At 39.1% G+C, this 15,920-nt stretch overlaps 1 protein-coding gene across 1 annotated transcript; it reads left to right on the top strand.

Moving 5' to 3' along the window:
- Positions 1-2,888: 2,888 nt before the first annotated feature.
- On the top strand, positions 2,889-14,688 carry OAT (ornithine aminotransferase). The gene is made up of 9 exons (XM_026851312.1): positions 2,889-3,109; positions 4,058-4,282; positions 4,401-4,496; positions 7,274-7,401; positions 9,035-9,157; positions 10,731-10,859; positions 11,830-11,943; positions 12,738-12,882; positions 13,778-14,688. Exons 1-9 carry the CDS (start codon positions 2,911-2,913, stop codon positions 13,936-13,938), a joined length of 1,320 nt encoding a protein of 439 aa, XP_026707113.1. The 5' UTR covers positions 2,889-2,910; the 3' UTR covers positions 13,939-14,688.
- The last annotated feature ends 1,232 nt before the right edge of the window (positions 14,689-15,920 follow it).

Below are 15,920 nucleotides of genomic sequence, written 5' to 3'. Positions count from 1 at the left end.
GCCTTGCCGCGGGTGCCGGGGACAGCGGCGGTGCGGGCATAGGCCGCAGCAGGCCCTGTCGCTAAGGCAACGGGAGGGTTCGGGCAGCCCTACAGCGGCTGCCTCCCGGGGCAGGGCGCTGCGGCGGGGACGGGATGCCAGCCCCCTCCCCTGTCCCCCGGAGCTGGGATGTGACAGCCTGTCCCCGAGGGGCGGGCAGCCAAGCCGGCAGAGAGCCGCCTTTCTCCTCCGCGCCCCTTGCCAGCCCCGCTCCCGTTCGCGATGACCATCTGGGCCTTTGCCGTGGCCTTGGCCTTCGCCGGAGGATGGCCAGAGGGTTCTGGTGTCTCACCGCCGGGTTTCTTGCCTGCTAGTCGAGGTCCTGAGCTGTTCCTGATGGGGTGCTAGTCTGGAAAGGCTTACCCTGTTCAGACCGGTATGCCTCCGGCTATAGGCCTCTTGAACATTCACCCCCTTTGAATTCAGCTTCTGTGCTGTATCACCATGAATCTTAAAGTCTTTTACACGTATTTGATAATACATGCCGTGTACTTTGGGGTGTATTTCAGGGCTTGGGTACATAGCTGACCTGTGAGGTCTGCAGGCACAGTGCTCTTGTTTGGATATTCTTGCTCAACAGCTGAGCAAAGTTGTTCAAGTATGTTTTACAGCTGTGCTTTGAGGAGCTTTTCTATTCTGATGCAAGACCTTTTCTACTTGGTAAAATGCCCTGGCTTCTGATTCCAGTACTGCATGCTGCAGGGCGTGATCATATTTCTCACTTCCTCATAGTTGGTAACAAGTTGGGTTTTTTCTTTCTTCCCCCCCCCCCTATTGCATCCTTTCTCTTTCCTGAAATTTCCGTTCGTTTTGTCCTGCTGCGCATCCAAGCCAAATTTTTCTTCACCTTTTAACTCCAGATGCATCCATAATGCTCAGCTTTGCTCAGCCCTATTCCATGTAATCTCCTGCACCTCGGCTAAAATCATTGATGTGGCCTCACTCGCATAGTTTACAGGGGAGACAGGGAAAGTCCTTTTAAAAATTTCTGATTGATATTTCCTAACATTTAGGAAGTAAAAGAAGCACCTCAAACTGGTGGTCTGTAACTCTTCACGCGGAAAGGTAGCTCTCTGAAACAGGGTAGATGAGAGTTTCCTTTCTTTACAGTTTTAATTTCAGGAATGTCTGGAAAATCTCCAAAAATATAGAAGCTTGTGATAGAATTAGCTGCTCTGCCACGGAGGTGTGCCAGGGGCCAGGATGTCACAGACCAATTAAGTTTTAGGAGTTGCACAGCTGAGCTGAGTTTCTGTCAAAATTTTTTTCTTGCACAGAGAAGTATTTGTCTTTTTTATTTGCAAAATCTTTGAATAATGGTCTTGAAAAGTATTAAAAGAAATGGCTAATGTTTAATGGCATTGATGACAGCTGGTAAAATGCCCAGAGCTGTGAAACTGCCGTCCATCTCTTGCTGGAATGGACTGTTGACTCTTCCTGAAGACTTGGATTTTGGTAGCTGATTTTGGTAGCTGTAGAAAATAGTCTTCTGGCCTTGCTTAGAAGTGAGGAGCAGCATCGTAATATCTGAGGAGGCTGCTGAAAGAAATGCCTCTCTGTTTAAGGTGCCACATCCAGTGTGCAGAGCTTTTTCCAAAATAAATTTAGAATAAATCTGTGACTTAATTTTTCTGTCTCTGCAAGCAGCCTGAAATAACAACACCTTTGTGTAAACCACGCCTGCATTCTCCTGGAAGTATATTTTGGTTAAGTTTTGCAGTACGCTTTATTTGTTAGGTAGTGCAGCAGTGTCAAGTCTACTTAGCTCTTCAGTTTGATATAGAGTGTGTTACAAAAGAGGCTGCATTTAATAATCTTGAGCATTTGTCACTGTAATCCGGGATCTTCCTTTTGGGCTAATACCTTTTGCCAGTTTGTAAGTATGTTGTTCTGCATGCCTAGAAACATGAGCTTCAAGAATTCTTGGTCTTGCTAAAGTGATCACTGTTTCCTTGGTGGCTGTCTGCTGATCCCAATACTTGGTGCTGTGAGGAGAGCTTGCTTCAACAGCTTCTAAAATGCCCCTTCTCTGGGACATATCTTTATGTTGAGTGAGGTAAAGGCACAGGGAGGAAATGCAAGTGTGTTTGTCTCATGAAATTCTACCCTCAGATTATCTTTAGATGTTAACAGTACAAGGTTATGCATTCAGGGGAAATCGCTGAGCTTTACTAAGAAAATACAGGGTATTAATTATCATTAGCATCTAACATATTGTTATGTCCCATCTATTTTTTGATGGTCTTAAAATGCTGCTAACAGCGAGTGCTTTATGTGTAGATGGCAACATTTTAAAATCAAGAACACAATTTAGATAAAAAGTCACAAATACTGCTTCTTAAAGCTGACCGCAGCTAAAAATAATTGATCCTTGATCAGCTAAACATTAGTTGGGTCAGGGCCTGCTTTCCAATATTATATTATTTACTTTCCGATTTTGTAATGAGATTTGCCTTACGGAAATCTTTGTTAGATGAAAGGCCTTTTCAATAGCATGAAAAGTTTGAGAAACATTTCTTAATGTAGTTTATATTAATAAATTTAGTTCAAATTTAAGGCACAATGAAAAAGGAACACTTCTAGGGAAAATGACATCACTAGTTCTTAGAGTGGGTGAGTCACATGTTTTAGTTTTCTTTCTGTTACTGCGAATATACATTAAAAAATACTTGAAGTTAGTACCACATTCATTTATACTTCACATAATCTTTCTTGATTGAATTGCAGAAGAGTTGAAAAACCTGTAATCCTGGCAGTAAAAACACCTCAATCACATCATGTTTCTTCTGAAGTATTCTTAGTGCTAATTATTAACTCGTTTTTTTTTTTTTTTTCCCCTCCAGATCTATAACAGCCTACTTGAAGTCAATAATGTTTTCCAAGTTAACCCGCTCTCAGAACATTGCAGTTCTCTGTCGAGGTGTTCACGCTTCACTGAATTCTGCAACCTCAGTTGCTACCAAAAAAACCATTCAAGGGCCTCCATCCTCTGATTTAATATTTGAACGTGAGGCTAAATATGGTGCCCACAATTATCACCCATTACCTGTTGCTCTGGAAAAAGGAAAAGGTATTTTATTTAGGTTTGCCTGGGTAGTCTAGATGGGATGTGTGTGTCTAGATGGGATGGGATCATGGCTTAATGATTTTGATCTAATCGATTTCTGAACCTTTGGGATTTTTTTGGGGGGTGGGATGGGTGGGACTGAGATAATAGATGAAATAAAGACAGCTGATTGCTGGTTAGAGAATTGGAGCATAAGGCTGCCGGATAAAACTCTTTAAAATGATTCATCTAAATAGAGATCTAAATTCTGATAATCTTCATAATTCAGAATAACTCAGTAAGAAAATTTCTTATGTTACCTTGTGTGGAGAGGTTTAATGTTAATGTGAACATGAAAAGGTGCATTGGAACCCTGTTTAATTCCTTGTGTGCTGTTCCTGTATTTCTGCTTAATTTAAATTTACTCTGGTCTTTAATTATGTTCAAGGGGCTTTTGTGCTCTGCAGGTTAAATGCTATGAGTTTCTACTGAAATGTTATCAGTGTAGTGATCCAATAGCTTTTATTTATCAGTACATGTTTTGACAGCTCAGAGCTGTCAGGCTTTTAAGTGTTGACACTATTTGGGTTTTGTTCTTTCTTTTATGGCCTCTAATTCTTACTTATTCTCTTACAAAAGTATTCTTCTCTATCTACTTTTTAGGACCCAAAACAGGGACTTGGAGGGGAAATAATATTCTCATATTCCTTACTAACTTAGTGGAATAACAGCTTTATATGGGAAATGCTTATTTTCTTGGTTCCTCATTGGGCATTTATTTGTATTGTACTGCTTTGTTGCTTATGCTCTCCTTGTCAACTGATTATTTTCTGGTTAGAGGTCTTTCACGTATGCTCTAAGGAACAGCGAGAATACTGTGTATATTTGACCAGGTTGTCTTAGCTTATATCATTTAGTATTATCTCATGTCTTCTTTTATGTTGCGCACTGACCATACCTTTGTTTTCCTAGGTGTTTATGTGTGGGATGTTGAAGGTAGAAAGTATTTTGACTTTCTGAGTGCTTACAGTGCTGTCAATCAAGGCCACTGTCACCCAAAGATCGTGAACGCTCTGAAAGCTCAGTCTGAAAAACTGACACTTACATCCAGGGCATTCTACAACGATGTACTTGGTGAATATGAGGAGTTTGTCACCAAAATGTTCAATTATAACAAAGTTCTTCCAATGAACACAGGTAAAAAAAAATATTATTATTTCTTGTCTGTGAGATTCGACAGTTTTGTAACGTTTTCTACTGCATCAGTGGCCTGTCTCATGTACAAGTGTGATAATGCTCCTGCTTTGTGTTTTAGGAGTGGAGGCTGGAGAAACTGCCTGTAAATTGGCTCGGAAGTGGGCATACACTGTGAAAGGAATTCCAAAATACAAAGCAAAAATTATTTTTGCAGGTATGTAAAGTGTGAGTTACAAGTTGAGGTATCGAGGAGGAAGAGAGCTCTAGATCCTGGATGCACTCTCTTTTCTCTTATAGCTGTAGTGATTACTTTGCAGTATTCTTAATGTTTCATTTTTCAAGTCTGTTGGAGGTCTCTGTGACCTTCGACATTTTTGATAGTGTGAGCTAAGATCTCAACCTATTAACAGGTTGTATTTTACTCGCATATCTGCAGTTAGTGATTCTGATAAAATACTGTTGTGGCTACAACAGTCTGTGCAGGACCTTAGGGTTCTCTAAGTGCCTCCTCCTAAAATTGTGAAGTTCTATCTTAAATATATTCTATTGACAAAACACTCTGTGTATGCTTCTGGCTATTGGATTTTAACCTGAAATAGTTACAATGAATTATAAACATTTCTTTACATGTGATGTCCTTTAAGAAGCGTGATCTTAACAGAAGTGATTGTAAAAGCAAGAGATAGGAATATAATTACTATGACAAATCGATTTCAGATCCTCTCCCTTGTGGGGGTCTGTCTGTGCATCAATCAAGAGGCAATGAGGATAGTTGTGCTTTGTCAGGAGCTGTTGGTAATGTCTGGTTTGGCAAGGGAAATGCAACAATGAAATTAAACCCAGGAAGGAAACCATAGTTAATACAGTGGTTTATACAGCTTTATAAACAGCAAATGAATATGTAAAGTGGACCTTATTTGTACTACTTAACCTTTTTAGTTGTCAAAAATTGATGAGTGGCTGCCTGAAGTCGCATGGAAAGTGCATTCAGTCCTCCATGCTCTTCTAACTGCTGTTTGGGTGTTAAACTGCAGTGTCTTTTTATTCCTAACTGGTTGATTTTTATGTACCTTTCTCTTGAATTTATTCCTCAAATTGCTGCCACCCCTCTCATAGATTGCACATTTGGGTTAAGCCTGCTACCCTCTCAGGCTTTCCCTACCAGAGGTTTTCTTCTGCGTTCTTAAGATCTTCCAGAAGTTGGTATTAACCCAGGTAAAGCTATATTGTAGTCTTGATCATACAATGAAGGTAAAAGCAATATTGACAGAGTAAATATGGAGCCCTGCAATGTCGTGGTATGCTTCATTCTTTCATCGGCCTGCTCTGCTTGGCTCTATAACAGGGAGAAGTTACCTGCCCCTGAAGAGTCTCTTGTACTTTGCAAAAAAAAAAAAAAAAAAACACTTGGTATTCTTTGGTTATGGGTAAAGTATTTTTGTCAATTCTAATGTTTCAATGGTTCTGTATTGTATAAAACCTTCCAGAATAAAGGTTACTACTTGAATACTGACTTTTTTTTAAATTTATACAGCTGCAAATACTATTTGTGACTTTTGGTGCCTATAGTAGCTGAACCATAAATTGTCATTAGGCAACATTTATAAATTGAAATTCATTAGTTGAATATTGTATTATGATTTCTAGGACCGATTAGATTTTTTTTTCTTCTGGGAATTCTTTGAATAGGTATATTTATTTCTCCTTCTCTTCCATATATATATATTTTATTTTGCAGTTCAGTCAATTAACTTTTAGTAAGTGCTTTCTCGATAAACTGGATCTGCTCTCCATTTTTATGATCCAATCCCCTTAACCACAATATGTAACTATGTGCCAAATAGTTGGAAAAAAATACTAATCCTTTTTTTTTGGCAGAAATCAGCATTTTGGCAAAAAAAAAATGCTCTCCTGGGTAGCTAGGGTCAAAACAAAGAATAGCTTTAAATATCAATCCATAGAAATTGAGGGAGATTCTGTGCTTGGTAGTGAGCCAGGAGGAGGAGTGGAGTGCTAAGGTGGAGACAGCCTGCCATCAGCAGATAGACTGCTCTGCTTCATTGTCATTCAGTCTTTGGGGCTTGGTTTCAGGATACAGAAACTGCAGGAACATAACCTTGAGGTGATAAGCCTGTGACTCAGCAAAGCATGGCAGGGACTGTTCTGGTAGGAGACATGGCTGTGGTGAAGGGTGTAATGTTATTTATATTGGTGATTAGAAAGAAGGGGTGCCTGCAGCTGACAATGTCACTAATAATGGACTTCAGGATTTCCTGCAGATTGAAAACATCCTCTGCCCCCAGGATCACAGTTACACAAAGAAATTGGTGGGGAAGGACAAGGCTTGTAATTATGTGAAGGTGTTGAACCCTTAATCTTCCTTAGTCTTATTACACACATTATTATTGATTAGCTGAGACTATGTTGATTTAACTGAAATATTACAATGATGTGTCATAGTCTTGCTGATAGCTGGTTCCTAGACATTTTAACTGATGTTTCTATATGAAATAGTGCAATGTCACAGTATTTTTTCTCAAATATAAATGGGTTCACCTGGAACTTTTGGAATGCACAGAAATATATTTTTTGATTTAGGCTTACTGGCCTAAACTCTGGGCGGTGTTTACTTTTTTTTCCCCCCATTTAATGAGTGATATATATGTAAAAGCTGTACATCTTCCCTAAAAAGATATTACCTTCCTGAATTATCTTCAATTTTTCATACTACTGACAAAGCTTATGGAAATAATTTTGTATACTTGCCAGGTCTTAGAGTATAATTTTCTTTTGGTTTCAATATGTGCTTGTGATAGAGCAGCACAATGTATTTATGGCATCAATGTAAAATGCTAACAATTAACAGAAGGATGCTAATATGTTAATGTTAGACAACTCTTAAAATGCATTACCAAATAGAAAGTGTGATACCCTGTAAACTGTTCTGGCTCTTAGTCAGTTTTGCAAAAATTTTTTTTTTTTTTTTTTTAGCTGGCAACTTCTGGGGCAGAACCATGTCTGCTATCTCTAGTTCTACAGACCCTTCCAGCTATGATGGATTTGGACCCTTTATGCCAGGTTTTGAAGTGATCCCATACAATGACCTACCAGCTCTTGAGGTATTTGACAATTTTTGTTCTCTTGTAAGAAATCAATTTACAGCGTTTCTTTGGTAAATAGCAAGGCAGGAAAATCAGAAGTTTATCCTTTGAAACATGTGTTTTGACATTAAGATATATGTATCTAGACACATATAAGAAATATATAACATAAAAGAAATATATATGTTAGAACTGCATATAGGAAATGTGTGTAAGTTCTGCTTTGGTTTTGATTTTCAGTTTTAGTTTAGGATGTAAAAGGAAAACCACACAATCTGTTTATTTGCCACATCACTAAGACATTCGAAGGTACAAATGAAGATGAATTCAGATCAGTAGCACACATTTCAATGTCAGGACTTGGATTCTGAAAGTAATATCTTTGCCTGCTTTTCTCAGAAATGTTGTGTATTCTTCAATAACCAGATGCCCAGGATTCACTGCATCACAAACAAGTCTTTCCAGTTTCACAGCATCCTTAAAACCATGCTAGGCTGGTGTTTCACTTAAGCTACTGAAACACTAGTGATCCTGCATTTCCCTGGGTTTTCTGAGATCCATCCTGCCAAGCTGTTTGGGAGGGTTGACCTTGATTAGTCTAAAATTTCCCACCCTCATAATATATGGGCTTAGGTATTAAGGGATAGACAGTGCTTGGTGGCAGCCATAGGGTGCTGGACTTGGGACCTGGGAGGCAAGAGGGTTCCAGGCAAACACAGGTAGTATTGAAGCTTTAGGGATGTTGGCGTTGCCACTTTTCCATCCTCTGTGTGCATCGTCCCCATGAGTGACATGTTGGTTAGCCCTCTGTGCCTTTTGGGTCTGCCGAGTACAAATGAATCCTCTGTGGAGAGTGGAGGGTTTATAGAACAGAGATGGTTGTCTCCTAGGAGTTTGGTTAGGGGAAACAAAGCTCTCAGTGTATTATAACTGCAGTGTGGAAAAGCTTACTTACATTTGAACCTACATAAGGCTGCCCACTGTGAAAGCTCTGCAAGTATTTAGTGGCTTTCAGCCAACTTTATTGAGGCTTTGAACGTGCTCTGGAGACCTGAAACTTAGATCCACATCCATCAGGCTGATAGCTGAATTCGTTCTGTTTATGGGGCAATACTGAGAATAGCTGTAGTAAATCCATGCAGGGAATCATGACATATCTTGAGTCTCATGGACTTCTAAACCTTGTAGAACTTGATGGGGAAAGAACCTAGCCGTGGACTTTGCTTTAAGGTGACAAAATCATTCTGGAGAGGCTCCATTCTTTTTTTTTTTTTTTTTTTTTTTTTTTTTTTGTGTTGAGCAAATGTTTGTCTTGTATGGGGTAATGCAAAACTAAGTGTATTTCTGAGGTAATCTATGAACTGATCCGATAAAAATTGCAAACCCAGGCAAACAGATTAAGGTTTGTAATTTCCCAGCAAGCACACCAGCTGATTTTTCAAGGCAAATAATGATAGAGGCTTCTGTGTTGGAACTGAAGCGGCACTCAGGGATAGCTGCCTGACATTGAATACTGTTATCATAATTTGAGGGAGAACACCAGGGTTTGACCTAGGTTCTGCTACATGTATTCATCTCTGTATTTTCTAAATTTGACCTGAGTAAAACCTTTTTCTTTTTGTCTTTCCTATCCATCTGTCCATTTTTCCAGCGGGCCCTTCAAGATCCCAACGTAGCAGCTTTCATGGTTGAACCAATTCAAGGTGAAGCAGGTGTGGTTATCCCTGACAAAGGTTATCTCAGAGGAGTGCGGGACCTCTGCACAAAACACAATGTAAGGAATTTGCTATAACTAGGTGGCTTAAGCATTACACTGTGTTTACTGACGTATCTTGTACGGTCATCCTTGTATGCAAGGTACAGGACTTCATATACTATTTAATAATTTAATTTTCTTTCAGTGGAATAGGGTAGAGATACTTCTTGTATTTCCTGGCAATACTTACTAGGAAGTACTTCTTAGCAGTGCACATTTTTCACTGTCTCTTACTGCTGTCACTACTTTTAAGTTTCTAGTGAATGTTCTTGAAACTGCATTTATTTTAAATTAATTTAACTTTTAATGTCTTTTTCACATAAATTTCTTGGGCCAGAAGCCAATTACTGCAGAGGTTCTACCATGTCTATCAAGGGACCCTGTTGCTGGAGTGCATAAGTGCTACTTAGAGTTAGTAACAGTAGTAGGTCACAGAATGAAACACTGATGATGATCATATGCTTGTGGATGTTATTTTTAAGATCTCTGAAGAGCAGCATTTATAATTTTGTTGACATTTTCTCAGATTCTCTTTCATACCACATTCCTGACTCCTGCTCTGATTATTACGTCCTACCTGAATTCTACTAAGAAATGTTTAGTTTAGAAAATAGAGTGTTAGATACATAAATTATGTTCTCTGCTAGTGAAGCCACACTGAACTGGACTTGGATTCAGTGTCTCTGGAAGGGTGGGAAGATGTTTGTACATATTTCCATGTCCTTCAGTTGGCTACTGATACTTCTCACAAGCAGGCTGCCATGCCTTCATATTCCAGGACCAATTTGGTCAGCCTCTCCCACAGGCCTAGGCCATGTCTTTTGTTAGTGTAAGGAAAACAATAAAGAAAGGGCTGCTGATTTACAGCTTTTTGTTCCTTGGTGTTGCCTGTCTGATTTAAAAATCAGTGGTTTCTGTTCCAATAGAAGTGTGATTCTTAATTTGCAAGTGCTACCCGTAATTCTTTCTATACCTTCAGAGGAAGGTATTGACATACAGTGAATAAAGTTATCTTTATTATCGCTGTCATACTTCAAAAAAATAAGAGCTACTTTGCAAATAGTGGTATGTGACAACAGTGCAGCTTAGGAAAACAAGACCAAAAACTTGAATTTTGACTCTCAGAGTTATTTAGACAATTAGACATCAGACAACAAGACTTAGAGTTGCTAAAATGACATTTTTCAGAAGCTTCCAAAGGTCGGTGTATGAACAATGCCCTAGGAGTAAAGATAGACGGATCCTAACTTTCTGGAAATCCTACTCATTGTTGTATTGCAAATAGATTTTGTTTGGACAGTGTCCAACCCTGTGTGGGCTGTGCCTTACATAGAAAAGAATATGCTGAAGATGTCAGAGAGAGAGAACAGTATGTTCACTTGTCAGTATTTTGACATTTGTTAGAGTATGCATGTCTCCAGGAGGTTGGGAGAAGATAAAGGAAGCACCTTCACGTACTTAGTGCAATGCACCTGGAAGGTTTTTCACTTACTTTGTGCAATTATCTTGCATTGTTTGAACTGAGTTGGGGATGGGAGTGAAAGTCATTCTCTGCTATGTGTGGATTTTTCTTCTTTTTGTCTCTATAAAGGTTCTATTTATTGCTGATGAAGTGCAGACTGGTTTAGGCAGAACAGGGAAGATGCTAGCTGTTGACCATGAAAATGTGAGACCCGATCTGATTCTGCTTGGAAAGGCCCTTTCTGGTGGCTTATATCCTGTGAGTAATAAAGAAAGTTAAATAATGATTTTAAAGTAATTAACACTTGAAAGTCTACTAGTTGGAAGAGCAATAATTCTGATGTTTGTTGTACAAGATTAACTACGATTTATAACCCAGACAGTCCAACATGTGAGAGATACGTAAGAAAATAATGATTACATAGCATTACCTTTATAGCCAAAATGGCTATATAATGTCCTGAATTTTTTGTGCTGATACTTGACTTGTTCAGGTGGCGAGTTATTAGATGCCATTTTCTTAGGATGGTGATTTTTAGGTGTTTTGGCCCTTGTCAATTAATTGAATACATTTGGTATATCTCTGTTTTCTTCAGTTTGATATTCTGTCAGGAAAGTAAGTGTCCAGTGGTCAGCTTTTCATTCTGAAATTACTGGGTAATTGTTTCTGCTCTCTCTGGAGAGTAGTTTATTATGGTCTTGCTGTGATTAATTTCTAGATGAATTCTGTAAAGGAGAAAAAAAAAAAGCTAATGTGTGTTAAAACATATATTATAAAGCTATTTCTGAACAACTGGCTTTACTTCACATGTTCAGCATGCCTGTATGACTGATTTTATCCTCTTGGAGTGACTTAAATTCCTGCTGATTAGGCTGGAAATTACAATGTGCCTCAAACTATCTTGGCCAGCTGAAGGTATTTTTGAGTTCTTAAATAGAGTATTGAAGTTTAAGCTCTTAAAATAATATTCAGTTTGGAGAAATGCCCCTCAGCTATAGCTAGATGCTATATGTTACCTCTATAGCTAAGTGCATTTAAGGGATTAAGCTGTTATATGATTGTCAGAGATGTTCTCCTCTACACAGAGCTGGGAATGTAAATGTGATTTCTCACCATAGGCTGAAAATTACCCTTTCCTGACCCCTGAGGAAAAGTTTGCTTCGGAGATAGTTATATTTTACTGTTCTAAATATATATGTAAATGAATTGGCTGACCTTCCCATTTTAGGTCTCAGCAGTACTGTGTGATGATGAAGTTATGCTGACCATTAAGCCTGGTGAACATGGATCTACATATGGAGGAAATCCATTAGCTTGCCGTGTTGCAATGGCAGCCCTGGAGGTTTGTGTGTTGAAATAGAGATTTTGATTCCAGAGGAAAACGGGTGTCACACAGATGTGGTCTTTGCTTAAGTGAATGATAATATTTGTTATGCTATGAGTAGAAATAGAGCTTTAAGTAGGAATGGAAAATTGGTCGTGGTTAACATAGATCACAAAACAAATTCTAAAGTCTTTGCTGGAAACATGTCCTAATTTCTGTGTTCTTTTGATCTTACTGTCTTAAATGACAAAATAAAATTTATCTAGGGTCAGTTTCAATGTAAATTATGTAAACTTGGTAAAATAGTTTCACTAATTTCACAGAGCCATTTTTAAATTGGCTTATTTTACTATACCATATTGCAGAGGCTGCTTCTCTGTGAGCTTGATAACACATATATGCTACTGGAGCTCAATCAGAAGCTAGTAAAATGCCTTGTCCAGAGTCCATATTTTAATTATTCTGTGATGGCATAATTGACTACATGTAATGAAAGTCACTCAGAAAGCCTCATCACTACCCAGTATGTGGACCTGTACCCATTAAGAGTCTTCAGAGGTTTACCATTCACTTGTAAATAATGGCAAATGAAAAGCAGTTCATTTAGAATAAAATTTCAAAGAGATTATTGTTTCTTGTAAACATGAATGAGTAAAGGCTTAATACTAATCTGCTTGGATATGCAGCCTTTGCAGTGACACTTTGGATGCAGCAACTTTTGTACGTCAGTAACCATAGTGTCACTACTCATCCATGGTACATAAAACAAATGCAGTGGCTTTCAGCTGACTGTAGATCTGACTTCCGTTTAGGTAATTGAAGAAGAAGACTTGGTTAAAAACGCAGAAATAATGGGTAACATCCTAAGAAACGAGCTCATGAAGACACCATCTGATATTGTAACTTCTGTAAGAGGAAAAGGACTATTGAATGCAATTGTAATTCGGGAAACCAAAGGTAAGGAAATGTAATCAGTTGCACAATCACGGCATGAAAAACTATTTTTTAACTTAAATTGAAACTATATTAACAGAGTAGGGGTATGGCTTATAGCCATCATGTTTGGGTTGAGATCTCAGCTATGGTAGTACCTACTGAAAACTTACTCAAGTGACTGCTATTAAAAATATAAGGTTTTTTTACTAAGTAAGTCTGAGCATTTAAAAAAAAAAAAAAAAATAAATTTTTTTTTTTTTTTTTAATGGTTTGATAATGTTCAAACCTGATGGTGAATCTAACTCCCAACAATTACCCTTTTGTCTCCTCACTGGAAGAAAACTGGCTACATCTGGAACACTAGTTTCTGTCAGATTATGGAAGGATTGGCTGAGGTTGGTTTGTTTCCAGGATAGTTAGAAGAGTACAATAAATACAGGAGGGTACAAGAAAGGATGAAGCTGATGACTGAGAACAAGTTTCTAGGAATTAACACTTTGAATTCTATCAGAAAACTGCTTAGGAGCCAGAGCAGGTGATTATTTTTGTCATGAATATGCTAAGTGCTGCAGGGATGTGGTATGATTTCCTAAGACCTGCATGTGATGCACTGAAATCCCAGCCTAAATGTAACCTTGTCTAAAGCCCCACCCAGATGTTCTCTTACCTTCCCTTTGCATGGTTCCCTGTTTTAAATTTATTAAACACTAATTCAGGCAAGCACTCAGTAGTGAAGGAGCAAAACTCGGTGTGCTGGAAGCAAACTTGTGAGTCCCTTCAGACCCACTGCAGTTTTGCAGCAGTCTTGGTTTTCACTGCCAGCTGGCAACCAGTTTTCAATCAGGCCCCACATACCATGTGGTGCAATTGTGCCACTTTTTCTGCTTCAATTTAAGTGTCTTTCCTTTAATTGTAGACTATGATGCCTGGAAGGTGTGTTTGAGGCTTCGTGATAACGGACTTCTTGCCAAACCTACGCATGGCGATATCATTCGGCTGGCACCACCGCTTGTGATTAAGGAGGATGAAATCAGAGAGTGCATCGAAATAATTCACAAGACCATTCTGTCTTTCTGAACACATGGCTTTTAAGGTGTATCTGCCGACTGACCCAAGGTGGTGTGTTGAAATATGTGTGATGAAGGCCTGCTCTTGAAGCAAGCATCTCTCATTCCTTTTACCTAAGAGGACTTGACTCTTAAAACATAGCTATATCTTTAAATTATAATGGCTCTGAAGAAAATAAAGAATGATTTTAAAGAGTTTCCAATCTTGGAATGCTTGGAAATACTTGGTGAGGTTCTGTTCATCTAGTTGTGTAGATACTGAACAGTTAAATCAGAATGTTTGAGGGGAGATATCTGTAGAAAACTGTTTAATTATTGAAAGTCTTGGCCAAAGTTTAAAGCATAATTTATATATATTTTAGTAAGGGTGGTCTTGCACTCTCGTATCACTTTCCAAAGCATCACATTTGGCATTTTTGCCCCTTGGTGAGAAGTCTGTAGGGTGGGAGCACTTGCCATTATTGATGAATTTCTATTGCTCATTTGTAGCTAGAAAAAATTTCTAATGCTGAAGGTTTGACAAACTGGTTGTTTTGCTGGTGAACTTGAGAAGCATCGAGCTGTGTTCTGTATGTACAGTATTTAGATTGTATGACAAGAGATGCTGTTTTCAAGCCTGGTCTCAGTGTTTGGCTTTGCAATCTTGTAAAATAGATCTGACCATACAGATCTGTTTTTACTGTTAGAAAGCTTTCTATAATCTGGATGTTTATATTAAAACATGCCTTGCATTCAAATAAATGTTAATGTGCAACTAAAATGTGTATTCAGAAAGAGCAAGCCTCACAGAAACTTGAAGTTGCCTCTGTCTAGAGCCCCAGCAAGTGCTACCTTTGCTGTCTTATGTATTTCTGTCAGTCTCTGTGGAAGTTTTTGCTGTGCTTTTTTACAGGGTGAGTGCTGAGTGCTTCTGCACTTTGGTGCCTTTGGACACTGTCAATAGAGTATTCTGTATGGAGCTATGGAGTTGGCTGCTGTTCTTGCACTAGGTTGTTTTTTTATATTTCTTTGAACTGGTTTTACCTGAGACAAAACCCTGATTAATCACTGTTTAGTACAAAATGTTCCCTTTGCCAGGCATAGAGGTTAAATACAGTCACATGGTCATAATTGGAAGTGGTAAATAATCCCTTGGTATTTTAAAGGCAACTTAGTTTATGGAAATGAACCGATCTGCTGGTTAGGGTCACAACCAGTTCCCCTACCTTGTTTTGGGTGAGACAAAATGAGTATTCATCTGCTGTGGATGAAGTAAGCCCGATTTCAGTTTGGAAAGGCCTCATTGCTGCAAGGGGTGGTGTGTCACTGTGACTGTTAAGTTGCGGCAATAAGAAAAAAATGCAGAAAGGTGTTGCCTGGGAAGTTTGACATTTCTGAAAGCTGTGCTTACGTAATCTCGTTGGAAAGGAGTGAAATAACTGAAAGAAACCGTAATGTAAACAGCGTTCCCTGGAGTCCTTTCAGAGACCGAAAGGTAAACCCCAAAATATCCTCAGCAACCAAAAAGTTTACTTTTGTAGAGTAGGCTGGCAAGAAGAAGGGAGGGGATCTGGGGTGTTCCCTGTCCCACACGCCCCCAGATGATGATAATAGAGATCTGTCAGCGTTTGTCCAGTTGGCTGGAAGGGCTGTAGGGCAGGAGACTCCAGTCTTTGGTCGGTGCTCCCCTCTCCTGACTGTTAGCAACTCTCCTGCCATATTCTCCATCTCTCCCTCCTGCCCACTGTCCGTCAGGCCACAGAGAACAGGGCATTTCCTTCTCTGCAACAGCCTTTTGCATACTTAAAGTTTGTTGTCGTTCCTGTTGCAGTCATTGCTCCTTCTCTCGTTAAAATTCTAATTTATTTTCTGAGAGGTAACGTTTTCTACAGCCCTTGCTGCTCCCCTTCAGTGATTCACTGCTCCGTGCCCTCGCTGATGCCACGTGGAGCTAGATGAGTCCGCGGGGCTCATGTGCTGCACTGCAGTTTATGCCCCATTATTGTGGTTTGG

Source organism: Athene cunicularia (assembly GCF_003259725.1).
Source record: "Athene cunicularia isolate RWA chromosome 6 unlocalized genomic scaffold, athCun1 chr6_part1, whole genome shotgun sequence".
NCBI classification, from domain to species: Eukaryota; Metazoa; Chordata; class Aves; order Strigiformes; family Strigidae; genus Athene; species Athene cunicularia.
This window is presented reverse-complemented; position numbering and strand designations above follow the sequence as displayed.

What these genes read in the sequence shown, in the direction of transcription:
- OAT (XM_026851312.1), top strand. Translation starts at nt 2,911, where the DNA reads ATGTTTTCCAAGTTAACCCGCTCTCAGAACATTGCAGTTCTCTGTCGA. An exon ending in TGCTCTGGAAAAAGGAAAAG is followed by an intron (nt 3,110 to 4,057) that starts GTATTTTATTTA and finishes TTGTTTTCCTAG; the next exon opens with GTGTTTATGTGTGGGATGTT. An exon ending in TGTAATTCGGGAAACCAAAG is followed by an intron (nt 12,883 to 13,777) that starts GTAAGGAAATGT and finishes CTTTAATTGTAG; the next exon opens with ACTATGATGCCTGGAAGGTG.